Raw genomic sequence first — 27,619 nt, forward strand, 5'->3', positions numbered from 1 at the left:
GGGGAATTGGTACAGGAATAGACACACTATTGGAATACAATGTAAACTTCAGAAATAGGCTCAGATGTGGAAGAAAATTTAATATATTATAAAGGTGGCATTGCAAATTACAGACTACATAAACTTTTTAAATAAACAGCATGAGGCAGCTGAGTGATTATTTGGAAGAAGATAAAATTGAATGCATATCTCACCGCATACAAAAATGAACTCCAAAAGGAACAGAGATCTGAATGTGAAAAATGACGTAAATGTGTGTGATTTACTGTCTTACCTGAGTGTGGGGCAAGAATTTATAATAATCATTCAATATAGAAATGGAATCTGACTGACAAAATGAGCTGCAAAAAAGAACAATTCTGCATGGCAGAAGCACCATATGCATAGCGAATAGTAAACCCAGAAAAAATATTTTCATTTGTAACATATAAAATGTTTTTTTCTGTGATGTATCAAGAGCTATTGAAATTAAGAAAGAAATAGGTTAAAAAACAGAAAAATGACCAAAAGGTACATTTTGCAAAAAACTAATTTAGCAATGGCACTTAAATGTATGAAAACAAGCTCAACTTCTTTTACGACAAAGTAGATGCAAATTGAAGTTTAAAGATGTACCTTTTAGCAAGGCTTCAGGGAAACAGGCTCTCTTACATTGCTAGTAGGAATGAAATGTTCAACCCTTTACTAATGGTTATCTATACATTAACCTCTTGCTAAATTAGAAATTTCTGTTAGGAATTTTTGTTGAAATTAAATTTCCAAAAGTATGAAACATATACAGAGTGAGAGGTATGCAGAGTGGTATGCAAATGATTCTTTTTTTTTTTTTTACATTCAAGGATGTTTATTGCATTATTATGTGTTATTTTTCATAGTAGTAAAAATTATGAACCAATATAAACGAATAAACAAATATTAATAGAGAAATGTTATATTCAGTGTAACAGTAACCTGAAATATAAAAAACCATTTTGTAAGAGATAAATAGCTAATATTAGAAACAACTTCAAAGGCTCATACCACACATGAGATTGGTTAAATAAATTATGATGTATCTAACCAGTGTAGTACTAGTGGGTGTAAAAAGTAGAAAAAAATTGGCTTTTAAATGCAGTGTTTTCCCAAAAAACAGATAATCGAGTCAAAAAATGGGCAGAAGATATAAGCAGACACGTCTCCAAGGAAGACATACAAATGGCTAACAGACACATGAAAAAGTGGTCATCATCATTACCCATCAGGGAAATTCAAATCAAAACCACATTGAGATAACACCTTACACCATTTAGAATGGCAAAAATTGACAACTAACCATTAAAAAGAACAAAGATTCCTTATAGGAGAGGACTGATTTCAGAACTGGAGCATGGAAAGTAAAAGGTGAATCTGGCATAATTCATTCCAGAAAGTAAGTGCTCAAAAACTGATCGTACATATTAAAAGGACTTCTCATAAAATAATCTAGGACAATTTTGAGCATCAAAATAATTAAGTATACCAATACCAAGTTATATTGATTTCAAAAGAATTAAAAAGTTTTTACCAATATGAATAAATAAATGACAAAGAGTGGGAAGGAAAACTTTTCCTTATAGTGTAATGCTAACTAGAAAGGAAGAAAGAATGATAAAATAAGAAAAATTATCATTCTATAATCACATAACAATAAATGATTTAGGAAGAATTATCAATGGATTTTAAATCTACTGAGTCAAGTTTGTTGGAAAGTAATTTCTTAATTTCCAAATAAATGGAGATTTTCTAGTTATCTTTTGATAAACATTTATATCTCATTTGAATTTCAGCCAAAGAATATGTACTTTATGATTCCAACACTTTGAAATCTATTGAGAATTGATTTATAGCCAAATTACATGGTCAATTTTGATAAATATTTCTTGTTCAAATGATGGGAATATACATTTTTCACTTGTTAATGAGTTCTGCCTTTTTCATTGTTCTAATACAATTATTGAAAAAGGTTTGTTAAAATTTCACACCATAATTGTAGATTTGTCTGTTTTATTGCTCTGTCCATTTTTGATTTAGTAATGTTGAACCCATATTATTATACACATATAAGTTCATTACACAATGTCTTTCAGATGAATTAAATCTTTTCTCATTATGAATTAAACTTTCTTTAAAATTTTTTTTGGCTGAAAAGTCTTCTGTCAGATTATTAATATAGCTACATAATTTTCCTGTCCGTTACTGTTCATGTGGAGTACCTATTTTTTTTTAAAGATTTTATTTATTTATTTGACAGACAGAGATCACAAGTAGGCAGAGAGGCAGGCAGAGAGAGAGAGAGAGAGAGAGAGAGAGGGAAGCAGGCTCCCTGCTGAGCAGAGAGCTGATGCGGGGCTCGATCCCAGGACCCCGAGATTATGACCTGAGCTGAAGTCCCAGGATCCCGAGATCATGACCTGAGCCGAAGGCAGAGGCTTTAACCCACTGAGCCACCCAGGCACCCCTGGAGTACCTATTTTTAATTCTCACCTTTCTTATACTTTATATATGCCTCTTATAAACACATAGTTGGATTATTTTTTCAAATCCTGTATGACAATCTTAGAATATTGAGTTCCGTTTGCAATTAGTGTAATTACTGATACATTTGGTTTCAATTCCACCATCTTAGTATTGTTTTTATATCTTCCCACCTGACCTGTGTTACATTTGCTACCCTTTACTGCCCCCTATTGGATTTGCTTTGTTATTCTATAATATTCCTCTAAATTTGGAAGTTAAACATTCCTTTTCTATTAGTGACTGCCTTTGAATATACAAGTTATACCTTATTCATCAAAGCTTAATATTAAATATCATTTTTATCTTTTTCCTGGACAATGAAAAAAGCTTACTTCCAACCCGCTTACTTATACGCTATTGTTTTGCGAATTTTAGTTCCATAAATATTCTGAGCTTCAAAAGACATAATTACATTTGTTTTATACAGCCAGTGCTTTTCTTTAACTATATGTTTACCATTTTTTTCAGTTATTCATTTTTTTCAGTGATTCTTTTTTAAAAAAATGAGTATAGTTGACACACAATGTTACATTTGTTTCATTATTCATTTGTTTCATTATCACAACACAATAATTCAACATGTATCATTTTCATTGTTCTGTTTCTTGTACCTTCTATCTTCCATCTGTGGCCATTTTCCTTTGTTTTAAGAACATCCTTTAGGATTTCCTTAAGTAGGAGTCTGATTTTGTCTTGTTCTCCTGACTTTTGTTTGCCAGATAGTCTTCATTTCACTTCAATTCCTGACGTATAATTTTGCTGAGTATATGGTTTTAATTTAGCATGCACTTTTTATCAGCACATCGACCCTGTCATTTCAACATCTAGTTTTCGTTGCTGTTGAGAAAATATTCATTCATCTTATCATAATTCTATTGAAGATTATCTCTTTACTTTTCCTCTTTAAAATTGATTTTTTTTTCTGTAATGTTGTTATGAGGGGTTCAATGTTGATCTTTTCTTATTCATTCTGCTTGAGGTTGAGCTCTTTCAATGTGAGAATCAGCATCTTTCTTAATTCCAAAAGCCATTATTTCTTCAAATATTGCCTTTATGCCATTCTTTTCTCACCTTGTAAGTCTTCTCTATTTTGTTTTTAAATTTTATTTATTTATTTTAGAGAGATTGAGAGCACATGCATGGAGGGGAGGGAGAGAGAAAATTAAGCAGACTCCATGCTGAGTGTGGAGCCTGATGCAGGGTTTGATCTCATGACTGAAATCACGATTTGAGCTGAAACCAAGAGTTGGAGACTTAACCTACTGCACCACCCACGTTGTATGTTTGTTCTTACTCTTTTCTCTCTCTTTTGTATCCTTCCAATTCTCCTTGCTTTGTTCATCACTGTTTCTTCTAATCGACCTCCAGTAATGCTCTTTTTAGTTATGTCTAAACTGCCTTTGAGTTCTTGGGGATTTGTGTTATGCCTAAGCTCCAGATTTTCCAGGTTCTTCTCAAATCTTACACGTCCCTGTTTGTAGTTTGTATTTTCTTGCTGAAATATTTAAATTCAGCTCATAATTTTCATATGCAGAATACAAATACTTCTTTAAAGTCTATGTTTACTAATTCCACTACCTTGAGTGTCAGTGAGTTTGTGTTATCTTTTATTATATCTGATTCATGCCATTTTGTCTTTTCATATAACTGTTTATCACTGTACTCTAGCTACTGGAATTGAAAATTACTACAAGAAATAATTTGAAGTGTACAGTGATTTTTTGTTTACATAAGAGAAATCAAAAACTTGAAAAATATGAAATCACCTTAAGCCAATTTTCAGGCTTCAGATATTTATTGGTTACACACATAACTTAATCCTGGCCTGACTTCCATGTCAAGAGTGGTTTAAGCCTAGTCCATCTTTATTTCTAGTGTACAGGTCTTTGGCATCCAAAAAATAAGCTCAAGTTGGTCAACCCTTTGCCATACTCTGTATTCCTGCTTCAGACCTTTTTTGCTTGTGAGAATATGAAATGAACTTCTCAACATTCAGTCACATCTTCAGGTTAGGAAATGCATCCTTGTCAAAAGTGACCCAAAAGTCATAGTCATTCTTCCTAGATTTCTTTTTCTCGACCCTCCACTATCTTATTAGCTTCTCAATGTTAATAGTATTTTTCCATACTTTTTTGTTGTCTTTAACACAAACATCATTGCAGATTGCCCATCTGTCATTATTAGAAGCTGATGCCCCTAATACTCTAATTTAATTTAGCTGTATATTTTCTTTGTAAGCATCGTAAGAACTGGCATCTTTTAAGATGAACTCTTTGGAGTGGAGGAAGTGAACTCTGTGAGCCCTTAAATATGTAGGTCAAATTGTGTAAATAGATTCACTTTTTTTCTGGGAGAAGTTTTATTGCTTTTTATCCAAAGGTGTATGTTGTTTGTGTGTGTGTGACAGAACAATCTCAAAACTTAAATTTATTTTATCAATAATCCCAGAGTTGAAATCCTTAGATGATTTCAATGAAGACTGTATAGATATCTTGATCTTGTTCTAAACTGTACCAGAACCTTTTATAGAAACATAACTCTGAGGAGGGATCATTTAATGAGACACTAAATGTAAGTTCCAACTGAAAGAGGAGGAAACAAAAGGAAAAAAAAAAAGATTGTAAAAGCCCTTATAGTCCAATTGGTTAAATTTTGTGACTTGAATATTAGCATTATTAAGGCATATCTCAATCATAAGCAATAAGATGATCATTTCTCTCCCTTCAACTTCCCCCAGATCTTTAAAAAATGGATTTCTTTCTCTTTTTGTATAAGCAGAATCTAAGAAGATATTTTAAAACAGAGGAAAAGTAATATATTCTAAGTTAATTAACAGCATAAATTTTGACATGTTTACTTCATGAGGATTCATGTGACACTATTGATTTTTCCACTCAAGAAAATGTGAAATTAGAATAAAAACATTAAGATTAATATTTTGTGATAGATTTATCTTTTGGAAGATTTTAATGCTATATTCAAAAAATTTAGACCATATATCTTTGTCTTCAACTAGTTTTAAATATCTCAAAGATTATGTATCTGTGTTGCAGAATTCATGGGCATACTAATGTATAAAATAATTTAACAGCATAAATAGAAACTTTATATTTATATATTAATATACATTACATTTCTTTCATTATTGTTAACCTAAATATCAGATATATAGGTTAAGAATAATTCTTAAATAGAATCCCGATTAAACGCAAATGTTACCAGTCGACGTCTGTACGTTGTTCACAGTACATAATCCAAAAGTATTGAGCATAGCCGCTGCAATTCTAATGGCCAAGAAAGTTATTTACCTATCGAAATTGCCCAAACAATAGCAATCTTCATGATGGCCTTAGTCCGCGAATTGAAACGGCTATGCTCAATAGGATTACGTATTGCTACATACCGATCCAGCGAGATAGCGCAGAGGTGCATGATGGACGCTGTAGAAAATAAAACATCCAAAGAAATCCAGACGGGGCACAAATATCTAGGTAGTGGCCAGACATAATCTGAAAGAGAAAACAGAGAAGACAAGAACATATTATCCAAATTAAACCATCTAGTTTTACATTTTAGTCTACTTATTTTCTTCCTCCCATAAGTTTTTTTTTTTTAAAGTGAAATTTGGGAATCATTATTTTCCATAGTAATGATAATGATGATGATAATGCCTTTAGCGTTTCATGCATTCTTATTGAGATAAAACTTATATAACGTGAAATTAGTCATTGAAAAGTTTACAGTCCTGTGGTATTTAGTACTTTCACAATATTACACGACCATTACTTTTTTTTTCTTTTTAAGATTATTTATTTATTTGACAGACAGGGATCACAAGTAGACAGAGAGGCAGGCAGAGAGAGAGAGAGGGAAGCAGGCTCCCTGCTGAGCAGAGAGCCAGATGTGGGGCTCGATCCCAGGACCCTGAGATCATGACCTGAGCCAAAGGCAGCGGCTTAACCCACTGAGCCACCCAGGCACCCACGCAATCATTACTTTTTTTGTAGTTTTAAAACATTTCATCATTCCAAAAGGTAACTACTATTCATTAGGCAGTCATTCCCCGTTGTCCCCTCCCCCTGCCCCTGAAAATCTCTAATCTGTTTTTTGTCTCTATGAATTTAACTAATCAGAATATTTCGTAAAAATGGAATCATACAATAGGTGCCTGGCTTCTTTCAATAACACTGGTTTTGATGTTCATCCATTTTGTAGCACGTTTTAGTACTTTATTCTTTTTTATGGCTAGTGCTTTTATTTGTTGAGTTTTTTATATTGTTGTAAATAGAATCTTTTTTTTTTTTTTAAATTTCCTTTATGGACAGTTCATTGCTAGTATGTAGAACTATAACTGCTTTTCATGTGTTAATCTTGTATCCTACAACTTTGCTAAATTCATTTATTAGATCTAGTTTTGTGTGTAGGGTTCCTTGGGATTTTCTGTTTACGACGTCATGTCATTGAATAAAGATAATTTTACTTTTTCTTTCCCAGTTTCCTTTTGCCTTTTATTTCTTTTCTTGCTTAAGTGTCTATATACAATTTCTAACAGTGTTGAATGGAAGTAGTAAACACAGCCATCTTACCTTTTTCCTGATCAGAAAAGAAAATCTTTTATTCTTTCACAATTAAGTAGGATGTTAGCTGTGGGTTTTTCATAAATGTTTTTTATCACGTTGAAGAAGTTTCCTTCTATTTCTAGTTTGTTGAGTGTTTTTATCATAAAAGAGTGATAGATTTTGCCAAATGCTTTTTTTTTTCCTTTGCATCAATTGAGATATCTTGGGGTTTTCTTACCTTAATTCTATTAACGAGATCCAATACATGGTTGATTTTTACATATTGAACCATCTTTGCATTCCTATGATAAATCTCACTTGGGCATGGTGTATACTGTAATATTATATTTAGTTTTCTAGTATTTTGCTGAGGATTTCTGCATCTATATTTATAAGTAATATTGGTTTATACTTGTCTTTTCTTGTAATGTCATTATCTGGTATTGGTATCTGGATGATGCTGGTCTCATAGAATGAGTTACAGAGTGTTCCCACGTCTTCTATTTTGTAGGAGTTTGATTAGAATCCATGTTCATTCTTCAAATATGAATCCATGTTCATTCTTCAAATATCACTGGTAAAATTCGTCAGTAAAGCCATGAGGTCTGGATTTTCTTGTTTTTGTTTTCCTCTATTCTCTATTTTGTTTATGTCCGTTTTAATCTTTACCGTTTTCTTTCTTTTTTTAAAGATTTATTTATTTATTTATTTAACAGAGAAAGAGAGAGAGAGAGGGAGAGAGAGCACACAAACAGGCAGAATAGCAGGGTGAGGGAGAGGCAGAAGCAGTTTCCCCACTGAGCAGGTAGCCCGATGGAGGGCTCAATCCCAGGACCCTGGGATCAAGACCTGAGCTGAACACAGATGCTTAATGACTGGGCCACCAGGCGCCCCTACTATTTTCTTTCTTTTGATAGTTTAGGTTGTTTGTTCTTCCTTTCTAGTTCCTTAAGATCTGGAGTTAGGTTATTGATTTGGGATCTTTCTTCCTTTTAAATGCAGGCATTTGCAGTTATAAACTTCTGTCAGAGCACTACATTTGCTGTACCCATGAATTTTGGTAAGTTTTCATTTCACTCTCCTCAAAGTATTTTCTAATTTCATTTGTAATTTCTTCTTTGATCTGTTGGTTAATTGTGACTGTGGTGGTTAATTTCCACATATTTATGAATTTACAGTATTCTTTTGTCATTGATTCCTAGTTTCGTTTCATTTTGGAGAAGAGCCTTTGAATATTGATATTTAAAAATTTTAATGCTTAATTTGAATATGATCTATCCCATAGAATATTCCATGTACACTTGAGAAAAAGGTTTTTTCTGCTGTTGTTGGATGGGGTGTTCTATATATGTCTGATGGGATTAGTTGATTCATAGTATTGTTCAAGTCCTCTATTTTCTCATTTATCTTCTGTTTAGTTGTTCTATTCATTACTGAAAATGGTGTATTCATTTATCCAAGTATTATTTTAGATCTTTTCCTCCCTTCATTTTTGTCAGTTTCACTTCCTATATTTTTTGGTCTCTGTTGTTGGATGCATTTATATTTGAAATTATTATATTCTTTTGATGCTTTGACACTTTTATCAATATATAATGTCTTTCTTTGTCCCTCATAACAATTTTGCCTTCAGTTCTACTTTGTCTGATACTAATATAGCCACCTCAGCTTTTATTGGTTACTATTTGCATGGAATATCTTTTCCATCCTTTTACTTTAACCTATTTGTGACTTTGAATCTAAAATGAGTCTCTTATTGACAGCATATACAGGAAGGTTCTTTTTAAATCCATTCTGGCATCATGTATTTTTTTTTAAAGATTTTGTTTATTTATTTGACAGACAGAGATCACAAGTAGGCAGAGAGGCAGGCAGAGAGAGAGGGAAGCAGGCTACCTGCAGAGTGGAGAGCCTGATGTGGGGCTTGATTCCAGGACCCTGGGATGATGACCTGAGCCAAAGGCAGAGGCTTTAACCCACTGAGCTACCCAGATGCCCCTGGCATCATGTATTTTTAATAATTCTGCTAATCTTTGCCCTATAACTGGGCAGTTCAGTTCATGTGCTTTTAAAATAATTACAGTTACAGAGGGATTTATTTCTACCATTTGTTATTTGTTTTTATATGATACATATCAGTTCCTCATAAATATTTGTTATTCACTTTAATTGTGATTAATTGATTTCCACTGGGCAACTTTTGATTTTTTTCTTGTTTCTTTTTCTGTATATTATTTTAGAATTAAAATGGTAACAAAGTTTTAATTAATACTAATTTTGTTTCAGTAGCATACAGATTTTTGCTCTATCTTTTTCTGTCTTTGTTATTGTCACAAATTACATCTTTACACATTGTGTGTCCATTAACATAGATTTATAAGTATTGTTTTATGTAAGGTATTAAACAAAAAGGGGAATAATCCCAAAGCTAGAAAAGAAATAAGAAGGTAAGTAATCTCATTAAATTAACATGTATGAAAAGATGAAGGACCATAGAAATTTAAAAAATTCTCATAACTCATTTCATAAAACAATGTAGTGTCAATATCAAAACCTATAAAACATTGAAAAAATGTAACTAGCAAGAAATAACATTTATTGATATAGATTCAAAGTTATAAACAAAATATTAACAAATAGAATTCAGCAAAGTGTCAAAAGAGTAATACACCATGTAAAAACAAAACTATTTCAGGAATGCAAGTGTAATTCAATATCATAAAAACCCCCCAATATAATATCTTATATTAACATTTGTAAAGGCATTTTATGATCTTTTAATAGATATTGAAGAATAGTTTGGTAAAATACAGAAGTTATTTCTAATTAAAATTTTAATTATATAGTGGTGAAAGGAATCCCCTTAAATTTTATAATTTACCAAAAACCAATAACAAATGTTATAAACACTAGTGCAATAAATACATTTCAATTACATTAAATTCAGAAATTGGACAGGACAAAAATTTATGGACAGTCTTCAAAGCAGTTACCATGACCATGTTCAATGAAGGAAGGGTGGAAGCTCTTGAAACAAATAGAAAAAAGCCATCTTAAATAAGAAGTAGAACTTATAAAAATAACAAAATGGAAAATTTAGAGTTGAAAAAATATATAATATCTGAAAGAAAAGAATCACTGTATGGACTTAATAAAAGAATGGAGATGATAGATGAAGAGCCATTAAAACTGAATATGGATTAGTAAAAATTATCCAAACTGAAGAAGCGTGAGAAAAAGATTGAAAATAAATGGTTATAATAGGGACCTACAGAACAATATGTAGATGTGTAACATTTGTGCCATTGGAATCTGAGGAGGGGAAAAAACTGATACAGAAAAAGTTTTGAAGAAATAATGGTCTAAGACATCCCATACTTGATGAAAAACAAGAAGTTGTGCAAAACCCATTATGGTTAAACTCAAATATAATCATTCCTAGATACATCATAATCTGGTAAAAACAAAAGATAAAGGAAAACATCTTGAAGCAGCTGAGAAAAATGACTAAGTATAGGGAGCAATGGCTTTAACAACTTCAGATTTTTCATCAGAAATCATGGAGACCAGAAGGCAGTATAATCATAATCCAGAATTCTACATCCAGTGAAAATATCTTCAAAAAAATGACTGAAATAAAGGAATTTTCATGTGAAGGGAAACAATGAACTGATTGACAGGAAACTTGCTCTAAAAAATGCTGAAAGATGTTCTTCAGAAAAAAGAAAAGAAATTATACTAAAAGAAAACTTGTAAACTCAAGAATGAGTGAGTGAAGAAGAACAGAATTGATAAATAATTTGGGAAATGTAATAGATTATTTTTCTTATTCTAGGTCTTTAAAATACATGCGACTATTAAAAATTATAATGCTGTCGGGACGCCTGGGTGGCTCAGTTGGTTAAGCAGCTGCCTTCGGCTCACGGCATGATCCCAGCGTCCTGGGATCGAGTCCCACATCGGGCTCCTTGCTCATCAGGGAGCCTGCTTCTCCCTCTGCCTTTGCCTGCCATTCTGTCTGCCTGTGCTCGCTCGCTCTCCCTCTCTCTCTCTGACAAATAAATAAATAAAAATCTTTAAAAAAAAAATTATAATGCTGTCTGAGAAGTTTCTCCATGTATATAGATGTATCCCATATTACAATTAAAGCAAAAGGAGGAAAGGAATCTATATGACTATAAGGTTTTTATAGTCACTTGAAGTGATAAGATAGTAACTGTAGGGAAATTGTGAAATTTTAGATATGTATATTTTAATCTAGAGAGCAATTGCTAAAAAACACTGTACAAAGAAATATAGCAAAAAACCCAATAGATCAATAAAAATGGAACACTAAAATAAAATGAATAAAACACAAATTCAGAAATAAGAAAAAAGGGATAAAAAGAGATAAATAGAAAATTATAAAAAAATAACATAGTTCCAAACTAAACAATACTTACACTAAATGGAAATGGTATTAAGTATAAATTGTATCAATTTAAAGAGACAGCCATGCTGGATTAAAAAGAACAAAAATAAATATTACCCAATTATATGCTGTTTATAAGGAACTCTATAAGTTTGAATATGATGATATAGATAAATATAAAGTAAAAGGACAGAAAAGGACACACAATGCAAACACTAATCAAAGGACTTACTGGAGTTGTTATATGAATATCAAAGTAAATTTCAGATCAAATAATATTACTAGGAATGATAGAGACTGTGTTACAATGATAAAGTTTTCAACTTATCAAAGATATATAACAATCTTAAACATCTACATAACCCAATAACAGAACTTCAAATTTCATGAAGCAAAAAAAGATAGAAAAGAAGAAATCAAAAGTAGAATCACAATTATACTTTGAGATTTCCACACCCTTTTCTCAATAATTGACAAAAGTAGGCAGAAAATTGTCAGTGATATAAAAAAAACTGCGTAGCACTAACAATGAACTTGACTAAATTGACATTTATAAAACACTCTATTCAACAATAGAAGAATACACATGCTTTTCAAGAACCCATAAAAATTGACCAGAAAAGACCATAAAATAATTCTTAAGAAATTAAAATGATTGACATAGTGCAATGTCTAGTCTCTGACCTTAACAGAATTAACCTAAAAACTAGTAATGAAAAGATATCTTAAAAAAGTACAAGTATTTGGAAATTAAAGAGCACAGTTCTACACAGTTTATGTTTCAAAGAAGACTCAAATTTAATTAAACAATTTGAACTAAATAAAAATTAAAACATTCAAAATTTGTGTGATGTTGCTAAAGCAGTACTCAGAGGGAAATTTCTAACATTAATGGTTTATTTTAGAAAAGAAGAAAATCTCAAAACCATGATCTAAATTTCCAGATTAAAGTCCTAGACAAGGAAAAGCAAATTAAAATGAAAGCATCAGAAGAAAGGAAATCATAAATATAAAAAGCAGAAATCATTGAAACCGAGGAAAGACAATAATAGAAAAAAAATTCAATGAAACGAAACGGTTTTTTGAAAAGATCAGTAACATCAATAAACTCCTAGGCAGATTAAGGGAGAAATAAGAGTAGAAGACACAAATTACTGATATTAGTGATGAAAGAGGGAATATCTCTACAGACCTCATAGACAATTATAAGGGAATTTTATAAGCAATAGTTTGTCCATAAATTTGTATGGACATTTGTTTCCTTAGACATAAAACTACAAATTTCTGAGCCATGCACTGAATTCAGGATTCCCATGGAGAGTCTGTGCTGCTGAGTCAAAAAAGGATACAAATGTTTTGAATTTCTACTCAGAGTTAGCCTTTTCCTTGGGCTAAGACTGGCCCACTTGCCACGGACTAAAGAGTGCCAAAGCCAGGGATGGTTGACTGGAAACTTAACTTAGATTTGACTGCATAGAAATAAACCCTTTTAAGGACTCCAGGGTCTTTCGAGATGGCATCCCAGGCTATCACTCAAGTTGGTACTATGGACAGAACTAATTGTCTCCAAGCAAAGTGTCCTTAGGTATTCGTCATATATAGGTCCATAGTGAAATTTTCAACAATCTACAATGAAAATTGGGAAATTAAGTATAACAATACCTTTAAAAAAATAAAGCTGTATTTATTCCACTTAAATGACTTATTTTTATTCTGAGATTATATCCTCCCTCTAGAATTCAGAAGCAGAAGGGTCCAGCCCATAGATTGGCTGGATTTTGCTTTACCATTTTATTCCTGCTCCTGTATTTTTGAAAACTTAGCTCTGTTCTTGATATTTCCTATCACTTTGTCTTTGATAGAGTTCCCTGGATATGATTGGATACTGCATCTCACATCAATTATATCTTATAAATGCTTTTGGGAACATGCCACTAACTTTCTTGGAATCACACCCACCTCCTTGTAACTTGATTTTTCTCTGATAATTAGACTCTCTTTCCACCCACTTGAACTTGATTTAGAATTATTGGATCTTCTCTGTCCTACTTCTCCAAAATCTTTTGCTTCTGACATTGAGGCATTTTAAAAATTTACTGTTAACTTGACCTTGAGCTTACAGATCGACTTGATCTTGACCCTGAACTTACAGAGCCACTCCCAGAGCTACTGCCTTTTCCAAGCCAAGGTGATGACCCCCCAGTGCTCTATCCTCTACTAAATACATATGTCAGAGTGCCTTTTTAGTCAAACAGCGCAGCATCTGTATTTCCTTGACACGCAGATTTTATGGTGCTTCAGTGAAGCCATGATGTGTCTCGATGAAGTGGGCGGGGAGATGGGACATCCTACATATGCAACCAGCTGGCCCCCTTACTATGAAATAGGGATTTCCTGGCAGCACTATGCAGGATGTTCAACCTCCCGGCCCATGGAACGTGAACTGCTGCACCGCGAAATTCCGGTTTCTGCGAGGGGCTCACTGTTGATTGATGCTTCTCTGTGCGAACATGAAGACTTCCTCCAGCCTGATCTTCTCCTCCTGAAGAACTGGTTGTGGTTATTAATAGCCTAAATGATCTAGAAGCCTGGTAACTAATAACCCACCTCTTATTCAGAATTAAGCTCCATATTCTGACAACATAATTTTCCATCGACTTAAATAAAAAGAGAAAATTCTTCTGACACCTGAAGGGTTTGATACGATGTAGAAAATCTTTTGAAAAACACCGTGGATTTGCTCCCTTGAGATAGTCCCACAGTCCACATACCCTGGAGTTTTCCATGTAATTTACAATTGCATTCCTTTCAAGATGACTTTAAGTCTTCTGTTATGGGGGTATGGTTAAACAAACAAACAAACAAACAAAAAACAAACAACAACAAAAAAACAATCTGATGATATTTTCTTCTGTGGAAGTCTCACCAGTTTTATGGATCTTGGGTGGTGGGAAAGAGAGAAGGACATGGAAGAAATCATGGATATTTTGTTTTCCTGGTGGTCTTAGCTTAACCAAGTACAACTTAATAAGGATTTGTGCTACATGGCTCTACCTTCTAGTTATTAGATTTCTTGGAGAACATTATTATTCAAAAAAGAAAGGAATTTAAACAGCGTTTTATCCAAGCCACTAAGAAAGTTTCATGCTTAATTTGAACATTAGAGGTTTAATTTCTTTTTTTTTTAAAGATTTATTTATTTATTTATTTGAGAGAGAGGGTGAGAGATAGCACAAGCAGGGTAGGCGTAGAGGGAGAAGCAGACTTCCCACTGAGCTGGGAGCCCAATGTAGGACTTGATCCCTGGACTCTGGGATCATGACCTGAACTGGAGGCAGACGCTTAAGGAGCTGAGCCACCCAGGTACCCTGAAGTTAAATTTCAACAGGAATCAAATAAAAGCAACAAATTCATATACACGTGTGTCCTTTTTTTTCACATGAAGCTTCTCTTTACACAAAGGTCTTGGTTAGGTTGAGGAAGTTATTTTCTATTTTAGTTTGGGTTTTCTTTTCTTTCTTTCTTTTATTTTTTTAAATCACAAAAGGGGTTTGGATTTTGTCAAATGCTTATTTATGTCTATTGAGGTCATCAGGTAGTTTTTGTCCTTTATTCTATTGGTAAGGGGTATTATATTGATTGAGTTTCATATGTTGAAACAACTTTGCTTTTCTCGGATAATATCCATTTTCTTGGTGTTCAGCCCTTTTTATAGACTGCTAGGTTCAATTTATCTAGCATTTCGTTAAGGATACTTGCATCTATATTCATAAGAGATACTGATCTATAGATTTTTATTTTTCTTGTGCTGTCTTTGTCTGGTTTTGGCATCAAGATAATATTGGAATTCCCCTCTCTTTTATTTGTGCAAGATGTTTTGATGACGATTCTCTGGAAATGAGGGCCTGAAGGAGCTCTAACCCTGTTCTGTTCCCCTCTGCCAGCTGTGAGGCAGCTGGTTTGCATCCTGATTGTAGGCTGTTGGTTTTTAAGTTTACCCTAAAGCCTGAGAGAGGACGTGAGACTGGGGCAAGTTAAAAATGCCACAGAGACTGTTCTTACCGAGATTCGGTCATTATTCTTGAATAAACACTCCCCAATTGCCGTAAGCTTTCAGTTAACTTCTAGAGGCCTGAATTAGTTGATTCTGACAATTTTTGTAATTTTTCCTGTTGCTTTTAACCAAGAGAGGATTTTGGAAGTCCCTAGTCCACCATTTGGGCTGATGTCCACAATGCGAATTTTCATGTAAAAAAATATATCTTCAAATTTTATAATATCGGAAAGTTTAGAAATCATAGGAAATCTTTCATGCTGAGACCGTATTATTAGTATAAAGAATGGAATGGGGATTTTGAATAGTAGTATGAGTGAGAACATGGAAATGTGATGTTCATATCTATTTCCCAATATCAAGGGCTGCATTATATACACTGTCCTAAATAAACCTGTAGGTATATTTTACACTGTTTTATGATGTATATTTTAACATTAATAATTGTCTCAAATATTTTATGCCACTCATTTCTTTATCTTTTAAATTTTTATGTCTAGATCTTGCTGCAATTATTTTATTCCAGTTTATTTTACATTATTTAAAAGTATTGCCTCAATAAAATGTTGTATTGTATATGTAGCCAAATCGGTCAGTCTTCTCATTTGTGTCATCACCTATGACTTGCTCATCTCAGATGTTAGGTAAATAGCCAATAGATGAGTAAACATCCTATTCACTTTCTTCTTTTTTTTCTCTGGATAAGTTTTTTTTTTTTTTAAAGATTTTATTTATTTATTTGACAGAGAGAGATCACAATTAGGCAGAGAGGCAGGCAGAGAGAGAGGAAGGGAAGCAGGCTCCCCACTGAGCAGAGAGCCTGATGCAGGGCTTGATCCCAGGACCCCGGGATCATGACCCGAGCCAAAGGCAGAGGCTCCAACCCATTGAGCCACCCAGGTGCCCCTCTCTGGATAAGTTTTAAAGAGTCTTTTTTTTTTTAAATCTTCCCAGAATCAATTTTTGAGTGTGAAGAGACTTGAGTATCTCAAATTTAACATGTTTTCTTTTAGCATTGACTTTGATGCCTCATTTATCTTAAATAGTATGACCCATGTTCTACTTTTCCCCCCCTTTTGTTTCTGTGCATTCCTACAAACATGCATTATTATTATACTGGCTGTTGGCTTAGAATATATTAAAAATGGTTTTTCTGTTACTATCTTTGGAAAGTGTTTATTAGGAGTATGCACTGAAGTTTACTAAATGACTTTCAGCCTCTCCCAGGATGAACTATAGTGTATTGTGTTTAACCTACTGTAATACCATATTGATATATTTTATAATATAGTGAAAATCCTTACATTCATTAGATAAAAAGAAACTAGCATTAGTTAAGTATATTTTTTTTCTAGGAAACCTTACATGGACGATGTCATTGATGCCTCAAAATAATAGTATAATGCAGTTAGAGATTAAAATTGAAAACCCTGAGTTTTGGTGATGTTCATGCTCCAAGTGATGCAGTTGTAATTTGGAATTAGTATACATAAGAAAAAAAAAGAAAAAGAAAAATATAGAGGTGAAAAGCCATGCTGCTTATTCAATATGCACTATATTTCATTAAAAATTTTTCAGTGTTAGTAACTGGGTGTTCACTGTATAATGAAGAGGCTAACATGTAAACAAAAATTTTGGTACAAAGAGATAAGTGCTATGACAGGTAGCACACATGATGTTCTAGAAATACTGAGAATGATAAATTTATCTCCCCCCCAGGTTTATGAGATCAGGCTTCTCAGAGAAGGCTGGAGAGGGAAGAAATGGAAGTCTGGAAGAAGCCAGTGATTTGGGGAACACATCGAGGAGATCGGAGTGATGTCCCAGAACAGATATTTGTGAACAAGGGAGTTAGAGAGTTGGAAGGAAGAATTTCATACAGCGGCCCCCACTTATCCACAGGGGATACATTCCAAGACCACCAGTGGATGCCTGAAACTGTGGATGGTACTGAACCCTGTGTATCCTATTTTTTTTTCCTATACCTACATACTTGTCATAAAGTTTAATTTATAAATTAGGCATTATAAGAGATTAACAACCATAACTAATAACAAAATAGGACAATGTAACAATATACCATAATACAAGCTTTGTGAATGTGGTTTCTCTCTCTTTCTCTCTCTCAAGATATCTTATTGTATCGCACTCACCCTTGTGATGATGTGAGATGAGAAAATGCCTGGGTGATGAGATGATGTGAGGGGAATGACGCAGACATGGTGACTACTAGTGACCTTCTGATGCTGTGTCAGAAGAAGGAGCCTGTGCTTTGGGCCTGCATCACTGAAACTGCTGAAAGCCAAAACCACAGGTGAGGGGGACTACTGAATTGAGAAGTAGGAAGTTGATGACTGAGGTAGAGCAGTTCTTGATTTTTGGCAAATTAAAAGAATAGCCATAAAAATCATGGGCTGTTTGAATTTCCAGAAAGGTTGTGCTTTAAAAAAGGTTTAGTGTGGGGTGCCTGGGTGGCTCAGTGGATTAAGCCGCTGCCTTCGGCTCAGGTCATGATCTCAGGTTATGATCTCAGGGTCCTGTGATTGAGCCCTGCATCGGGCTCTTTGCTCAGCAGGGAGCCTGCTTCCTCCTCTCTCTCTGCCTACTTTTGATCTCTCTTTCTCTGTCAAATAAATAAATAAAATCTTTAAAAAAAAAGGTTTAGTGCTAGATTATTTGGCAATAATTCCAACTATACAGTTCCCTACACTTTCTGTACTGCCAAATTTTTTCAGTTAATGCAGTTTTTCTCATTCTCCAACTTCTTTTTTCCTCCTAACAAGTTAGAAACCAAGGCTGGGAATGAGTCAGGATTTCCTTTTACCAGTTCCCCCCTCTAACTGAGGACATGAAACCTTGGCTGAATTTTAGTATCGTTTTGAATTCTAGTCCCATCATTGTAGTTTTTATAAATATTTTTAAAAATTCTACCACAGATGCAGCACTCCTTATTAATTTTGAGTAGGGTTTTATATTTCTTTTTGTTTGATTTTACAGGACTTGTATGAAATTTGAAGAGCAGTCTCCAGCACTTTTACAAATTGTTACTTAAGGTAAACCAAAAGGAGCTCTTTTAGCTTTCACATGGGACTGAAGGAAAACTATCAAGGAGAAGGCTGTGCCTAATTGCCTGAAGTAGCTATATATCTTTCAAGTCATAATTCCAAATATCCCTCTAGCCCTTCTAAATATAATGCATTGATTTTGAAAGGAAGTAGAACGAATTTATGGTCAAGTAGATCAAAATAAAAGTGTCAAATAGAAGCAGCCAGAAATGAAAGTCTCCCAGAAAAGGCACTCTTCTAGTTAATATTCTCTGGAAAACCTGCCAAGGATGAGTAAAGCTTTATTTTAGTGAAGGACAGAAATGCTTACAACACAGAACACTATTTATTACATAATTTGCTCTGTGGAACTCGGTAGATGAACACAGATTTTCTTTTAGCCAATGTGAACAATGCATGGCTCTCTTTTGGATCAGGAAGATTTATGTTTTATCATGGTTTTGTCATTCTGTTAATAACTGTATAACATTACTGGTGTCAATTACCTAATATTACTAATAATATTACCTAATATATTCTTAGTAGCACTCAAGTCACATTTTAACTTCCTACTAATGAATTGCACAGAATGTCTGTTGGCCTACAAATTCTTTTTTTTTTTTTAAGATTTTATTTATTTGTTTGACATACAGCGATCACAAGAAGGCAGAGAAGCAGGCAGAGAGAGAGGGGGAAGTAGGCTCCCTGCCGAGTGGAGAGCCCAATGTGGGGCTCAATCCCAGGACCCTGGGATCGTGACCTGAGCTGGAGGCAGAGGCTTTAACCCACTGAGCCACCCAGGCCCCCTGGCCTACAAATTCTCAACACTGGTTAGGTGCATACTGGGTATAGTTTTGGGTTATACAACTTTACTGGAAAATCCCAAAGATGATTACAAACATTATCAAAGTAAGTCTATAGGATTTCACTAAACTGTTAACGTTGCTTAGCTGTCAGGGATATACAACAGTAATTATGGCTTATAAATAATCTTGTACAGATATTTCTTCATGCCATCAAGTATAAAACTTGAGTAAAGAGATCATAACTATGAAATTGGGGTGATAAAGGAAGGATTAGTTTACTCTGAGATCGGATATCTGCTTTTTACTCCAGTCTCATCTCTAGCTATTGTCCCTTTTTGTTTCCCCCAGTCTTTGTACATTTTGACTCTTTTTTTAGAGTGGGGAGGGGAAAAGGGAAAGGGAGAGAAAGAATTTTAAGCGTACTCCACACCCAGCACGGAGCCCGACCAAGGATTGATCTCACAACTCTGAGATCATGACCTCAGCAGAAATCAAGAGTCAGACGCTTAACTGACTTAGCCACCTAGGGGCCCCCATTTTGACTTTTTTGCCTAGAACGACATCTGTAAAAATATCCCGTCTTTAGGCCCCTTTCCTGCTCTGCTAGACAAGTTCCATAATTAAAAACCTGGCTGAGGCAGTACTTCATCTAGGAAGCCCTTACTAAAGCTACACAAATGGAATTCATTACTCCATGTATCTTCCCATAGTACCCCGAGTATATCTCTAGGTTAGCGTATATATTTTACTGTAATTTTCTGTTTATTTGTCCTGGCACATTGTAGATTTCTTGACATTACAGCCTGTGTTAGTACTCTGTAATGTTTCACACAGCTCAGTTAATCACATAGATGTCAGTCACATGTATGGTGTTACAAGTCCCTGATTATTGACATAAACAGCCCCACTCAGCCTCGGAACAATGAGAAATAGACCTATTAGTGTATTAGGAGCACCTCACAACCAACTCCTGCCCCCTGTGAGGGCAAGGCTATTCTCACTGCCTAGGTTCCTGGTACCTAGGTTTTCCAGCATTCTTGCTACAGAAAGAGATCTTTGATCAACTGGAAATATAATATGTCATTCTGTCTGGAAGCAGAATATCTACTTTTGGTCTTCTATATCTCATCCCAGTTCTAGACTCCTCTGCATTAAAATCTTCTCCTGTGTTGTATTTTTTTTTTTTTTAAGATTTTATCCATTCATCTGACAGACAGAGAACACAAGTAGGCAGAGGCAGGCAGAGAGAGAGAGAGAGAGAGAGGAGCAGGCTCCCCACTGAGCAGAGAGCCCAATGTGGGGCTCGATCCCAGGACCCTCAGATCATGACCTGAGCCAAAGGCAGAGGCTTCAACCCACTGAGCCACCCAGGCGCCCTTTGTGTTGTATTTTCTATCAAGACTGAATCTCAAGACTATTGAAAGCCCCTGATGGGACATCACAAACAACTGTCTCAAATTGTCCAGATACTCTGCTTGAACTGTTATTTGGTGACTTAGACTTGGAATTTTGATTCAATCTGCTGAACCAGGCTCTAAGATGGGGATAGCATTTTTGCTGGAGTATTTTATCATGCACTGGAAAAAATTTATGAAGGTGTTAATGGGCCTCCTCCATCAAACTGTCATCAAGAGTTTCCAAATCCTTATTTCTTGAGTCTGTTTCTGACATGATTTAATCATTGAGAGTGTAGTTTTAAACGTTTACATGCATTAATAAAGGAGAGCGTGAAATATATTTTCTATATTTATGATAGCTTGTTGGGGTGATTTCCATCTGTGAGGTGGTATGACTTTTTATGACTGCAAATAACTAAAATAAATAAAGCTTTAAAGACTTTTCTACTTCATAAATTTATAGCATATTTTTAAACAATGAATCATAAACTCAAATATTAAAGGAACTTTTGCCTGACAAAAAAATCCAAATATTTGTTATACTATTTAATATTTTTACTTTTATTTAACAAAATATCTGCTATTTACTGTAATAATTCAATTTATAAACTGCTATTACTTGGGAAGATTGGAAGTTAGTATCAGCTACTTCAATTCACTAACAGGTGTTTTTGGGCTTAGCAAGATGGTATTTTCTTCACTCTCTTTAAACACATTCTGGATTTGTCCATGCTACCGGAGAATGTCTTCATAGAACATGACCTCGTTTTCCTAATGTAGTTTTGTTAAATGTATAAACCATATAAAAGATGGGGGGGAATTGGGGTAACCAAGGAAGAAGCCACAGAGTTTTGGGGTGGCTACCACTCTAAATAATGCTTCCTTTCCACAGAAATCGATTTAGGTGATTAAATAACCATTCACAAAATAGTAAGAGAGAGAAAGTAGTAGGACTAAAAATATCTCAAAAATCGTGTCTGCACAGAGCAGTTGGAAAAGAGTGACGGTAGGAAGAAATGGTTGTTTCACCATGTGGAGCCCTGAATGTTTGGAACATGAATTGGTGGTTGTTACTGGATGACTAATGAAGGCACATGCTGGAAACAGGTAGTAGCTTGCCAGGAAGCAAAAACTTTTCCATGAAGAAGCTTTCTATAATAATTGCTCTCTTATCTTCTACTCAGACCATGCATTTAAAAACATACTGACACAAAGCATTTAGCTTTGATAGCCAAACTGCATATTTAATACGCTAATATATTTCTCAGTGAATTAAATGTCTATAATGAGTGCCTGAATGACAACATATTGCCATGACCCTTGTCTTTTCCATAAGGCAGATATTGCCATGATTAAAGGGAAGAGAAATGCCATGTGAAGGTGAAGAAGTATGTAAGAGTTTCCCAGATATGAGTGTTCCAGATATTTTGTGACATCTGTATGTTCTTTGAAGAATTTACTATATTACCATTGTCACTATACTACTTAAATCTTTTTTGTTACCCAAAGACTTTAAAGCATTCTATAGACATTAGCATGCTAAACTTCTAAAAAACATGAAAAAAATAACTAAATAAAAAGAAAATAAAAACCATATAGAGTGGGGTCTGGGGGAAATTATGAAAAGACAAAATTGATCTTTGGGCACTTTCTTTACTTTTAAACCTCTTTCATTAATATATTTCATCTATATGCATCTATATTTCAATTATGCATTTTGAATTAAGATTAAACTCCTATTGTTGGCATTGTAGGGAGTGGCAAGTGACGGGGAAATATTTTGGCTGGTGTGGGAGGGCTAAACAACTTGAGTGGCGTCCCTCAATTCACACCCGCTCAGAGACTTACTCTGACTCTCAAGGGTTCCAAGGCTTCTAGGAGCACACTTAGCCATTCTCTCTACGTAAGCAGTTTACTCACCTTACTATGCCACATTTTGTCCATTTTATTAATTAATAGTCTATTATAATTAACTTGAAAATATTTCTATAAATTGGCTTTAAAATCCGAAATGGTACATTTTAGCTGGACTACCATCACATAGTCATTTCGGGGTGAGGTGTGGACATTTTTCTAGATTTTTTTTTTTTATGTGATGAAAATCTTGCTTCAAAATTGAAATTGAAGACACGAAGTAGCAAAAGAAAAGGTGTCGAGAGAGGTACAGGGTTGTCTTAATGGACAGACTGTGGAACTGTATCACAAGAGAAGGGCCTGAGACAGGGTCAGGGAGGCAACAAAGACTGACCTGGGAATGAAGCTGTGTGTCTACAGCTTGAGGAAAATATGCATCATAGGCCAAACTTTGAGAAACAGATAGGCAGGGAACAAAAGAATCAAAGGCAAGAAGAAATGACTGGGAAGGAAAATGGAGCAATTGTGGTATCTCTTGGGACACAGCAGGATAAGCACAACAGGAAAAAAAGCCTCGTTTGACTCATTGGTAGCTCTGGTGAATCCGGGTTCCTGTCCTCTTTCTTTTAGATGAATTGAACTATTTGGCCACATTCCTAACGTTCGACCTTTTTTATCATTTGTTCCCTGGATGGTCATCAGCTTCTTTTTTTCTTTCTCACAAACAGACAAACCTTCCTCTTGGGATAAAAACATTTACAAAATCTAAAGGTAAAGGGCTTAAAGCATAGGAAAAACTTGTAGTCTGGATTTTAGATTTGGATGTCTTTAGTAGATGGTAGTCCAAAGTAGGAAAGTGGAATGTTTTGCCTGGGGAAAAAAATGTAGGGGAAGCAGACACCAGACCAAGAACTTTGATAGCTTTTTGAATTACTTTCTGCCTCAAATTTATGTTACTGCAACAAGTCCCTGGAAATGTCAGTGGAAGGTTCTCAAAGGACCACTAGCATAGAATGTTGTTGGACAAAAGCCTAGACTCCTTGTCATTTGAGACCATTTAAAATTGATCAGCATTCTACAGGCTTCTGGTGCAAGCAGTCATTTAAAAAGTTTAAAACTTTTAAAACTTTTTAATTTTTTTTAAAAAAGTTTAAAACGTTTTTACTTGTAAAGAGATTATGCAACCTTACTTCCAGAAGTCATATGCGAAAGCCAAAGTGTTCTAAGTTTTTATTTTATTCTTTTTTGATCACTTTAATGTCTCTTAGCTACTGCAAAAGTTTGTAAAAAAAATTATACAAAATTTTAACATTATGTCATTTTAGAAGGAACTGTTTCACTCTCTCTCTCTCTCTTTTTGAAGATGTTATTTATTCATTTGTTTGATATAGCGAGAAAGAGCATGCAAAGAGAGAGAGAGCGCCAGTGGGGGAGAAGCAGAGGGAGAGGGAGAAGCAGACTTCCCGCTGAACAGGGACCTTCCAGTGTGGAGCTCCATCCCAGCATCCTGGGATCATGACCTGAGCCGAAGATAGATGCTTAAACAACTGAGCCACCCAGGCGCCCCTAGAAGGAACTACTTCTTAATACTTTTCATCTCAACCTGATATGAAATAGAACTGTACTATTTTAGATTGAGAACCTTATTGTACAGTAATGTTTAATTGTTAGTCCAGCATTGCACAATCTTTACTCTATTATACTACAGGGGAAGGAGCGTGGACCCTGAAACTAGACAAACCTGAGTTTCAGGCACAACATCACTAGCTTAGGTTCACCGCCTTCGTGGAGCCATTTCTGGAACTCTTTCTCCTCCCTCATTAACTACTTTCCCTTTGTATTCATAAGAAACTCTCGCCTAGATCTAACTTTGCACTTAGGCCACATGGGATTAAAATGATCAGCTACTGTGTCCGTTTCCTACAGGTACAGAAGTATGTTTACTCGACACAGAGCCCGTACACTTTAGGTCCTCCATTAAACGTTTGGAAAGACAAATTAATAGACAATATATCAGTGGCTCCATTTATCTTTTTCTTAAGGAATGATAAGAGGGGGATGATAACAATAATTCAGACTCTTGGGTAAAAAGGACCTAAGCATAATGTGTCAGTAAAATAAGACCAGAAAATGTAAAGCTAAAGGCATCATCTTGAGCAAAACTTGAAGCAAGTAGGCAACCTCATGCTGAAATGCTCTGATTTTTCATCAAGGGCTACACGATTATTGGGTTAGGTTAGGTAGGTGAAGGAGTTTCTGGCATTAGTTTGGCTCTTTGGAAATGCTGATGCATATTCCTGAGAAGAAGTTGAATTTGTGACACTTTTTGGCACATTCTAAGGTGACTGCCTTTTAAAAAATATGTAATTTTCTCATATTCCCAACAGGAGTGTCAGGAAATAACACAGAAACTCTGTGTAAAAGCTCTTGATTTCGTTCTGTCATTTCCCATCACTGTGTGTAATAGTTATCATTAAGTTGGACTCTAAAGTTAGCTTCTGTAGACTCCTATTTGCTCAAATAAAAGAAGTGGATAAAAAAGCTCATTATCTTGTATTTGGTACTCCATGAAGGTAAAATCAAGTGTGAATCCATCCTAGCCAGTGTTAAGTATTCAACAGATAGCCCCCACTATTCTATTGCAAAGTCCCTGTGATTGATTCCAAAATTTCAATTCCTCAACTTAAAATAATTTATAAGGTAGCTCTCTCAGGAACATGGTGCAAGAAATCTCATAAATGGGGGGTGCCTGGGTGGCTCAGTGAGTTAAAGCCTCTGCCTTCAGCTCAGGTCATGATCCCAGAGTCCTGGGATCGAGCCCCGCATCGGGCTCTCTGCTCCGCAGGGACCCTGCTTCCCTTCCTCTCTCTCTCTCTCTGCCTGATTGTGATCTCTATCAAATGAATAAATTAAAAAAAATCTTAAAAAAATAAATCTCATAAATGGACCTCTTTTGAGATAAGGGGAATTCTTTGTTAATCTTTTACCTCATTGTACTACTACTTTCATTGAAAGACTCTTTGTGGCTTGGAAATGTGTCGAAATTTAAGAGAACTGCAATAGTCTTTTTTAAAATTATGATAATTCATTTGAATAAGTATATATTACTCACACATATATATTCAATCTGGTCTCTTGACAAAGTTCTTCCTATAGTTAGAACTTGTTGAAGTGGTAATAACTGTGCTCAAATGCTCAAATTCCGGAGTGCCTGGGTGGCTCAGTGGGTTAAAGCCTCTGCCTTCAGCTCAGGTCATGATCTCAGGGTCCAGGGATCGAGCCCCACATTGGGCTCTTTGCTCAGCTGGGAGCCTGCTTCCCCCTCTCTCTCTGCCTGTCTCTCTGCCTACTTGTGATCTCTCTCTCTCTGTGTCAAATAAATAAATAAAATCTTAAAAAAAAATGCTCGAATTCCATCAGGGAGTCGATGTTCAACTTGGTAGGAACTGACTCATAAAATTAGAGAAACCTAAATAAAGTATGATTGATAGTGGGGGGGAGGGGGGCAAATATGTCACCTCAATTGTCAAAAACAGTGCAGAAATCCTACTTATGTTTGGAACTCAATTTACTACATCTATCTACAGTAAGAAATGACCTTGCATTCCTTTCTGTCCTTTGATTCCATGTACATTAATGCTTCCTTTTTCTTGGATGTATTGTTGATGAAAATTGCGGAAAATATGTATGATTCTGAGTGAAATCTCCACTGTGATCTAGACAGGTATCTTCTACTTTTTAAACCTTTTTATATTCTTATATTTTTATTATTTGTTATTTTGTTATGTTAGTCATCATACAGTACGTCATTAGTTTTTGATGTAGTGTTCCAAGATTCACTGTTTGTAACACCCAGTGCTCCATGCAATCCATGCCCTCCTTAATACCCACCACCAGGCTCACACATCACCCTACCTCCTCCCCTCCAAAACCCTCAGTTTGTTTCTCAGAGTCCACGTCTCTCATGGTTTGTCTTCCCCTCCGATTTCTCCCAATTCACTTTTCCTTTCCTTCTCATAATGTCCTCTATGTTATTCCTTATGCTCCACAAGTAAGTGAAATCATATGATAATTGACTTTCTCTGCTTGAATTATTTCACTCAGTATAATCTCCTCTAGACAGGTATCTTCAAATGCTTATTGGTTAAGGCTGTATGCCTAGGCAACGTAGAAAAGTCATAGATAAAAATACACCAAAATAAAACTTGAGGAAAAAAATTGTAAATGAGGCTTTGGTAGTTGTGTTAATGTGTAGGTCTGCTCTTCCCCATTGCCTAATAAAGACTGCAGAATACTCTCTATTACCTAATATGGTCTCTCTAAGTTCTCTCACTGCTGCCTTACCTTCCCCACTGCTTGCCAGGCTGCCTTGAGTCCCTCTGTGACTAATACGAGTGGATACACCCACACTGAAAGGTCTATGGAGTCCTATCCAACAAGATGCAATTTGTGCACACAGAATACATCTCACAAGACGTGAGTTACTTCAGTGATGAGGGCTAAATAAACCACTATAAAAGCTTGCTCCTGGGGAGCCTGGGTGGCTCATTTGGTTAAATGTCAGTCTCTTCATTTTGACTCAGGTCATGATCTTGGGGAGTTGTGAGATGGAACCCCATATCAGGCTCCCCACTGAGTGGGGAGTCTGCTTGGGATTCTCTCTCTCTCCCTTTCTCTTTGTCCCTCCCCCTCCCTTTCTTTCAAATAAATAAAGAAATATTTTTTAAAAACTTCCTCCTGTGGAATAGGCCAGAATGTAATACATAATTGATAATATTCTGGATTAATTTCTTGCCAGATTGGTCTCTGTCAGTCACAAAGGCTACAACTACACTGTAAAGTTCTGCTAGTAACATCTATATTTATATAAGTGTTGCAGTAACATGTAGACCATTTTGAGCTTCTTACTGGCTACTGATGTCTGGGATGTATATTTGGCATCATATGTTAGTAAAATAA

At 35.0% G+C, this 27,619-nt stretch overlaps 1 protein-coding gene across 1 annotated transcript in view; it reads right to left on the reverse strand.

Annotated features, from left to right (window-relative positions):
• LOC111160970 (5-hydroxytryptamine receptor 2C) overlaps positions 1 to 27,619 on the reverse strand; it is a 301,641-nt gene that overhangs the window by 74,479 nt on the left and 199,543 nt on the right. The window contains exon 5 of the mRNA XM_022524383.1: positions 5,844 to 6,044. Coding sequence (XP_022380091.1) covers positions 5,844 to 6,044 — 201 coding nt within the window. The remainder of the gene's footprint in view (positions 1 to 5,843; positions 6,045 to 27,619) is intronic.

This window comes from Enhydra lutris, unplaced genomic scaffold (genome assembly GCF_002288905.1).
Source record: "Enhydra lutris kenyoni isolate GAN:26980312 unplaced genomic scaffold, ASM228890v2 scaffoldscaffold80, whole genome shotgun sequence".
NCBI lineage: Eukaryota > Metazoa > Chordata > Mammalia > Carnivora > Mustelidae > Enhydra > Enhydra lutris.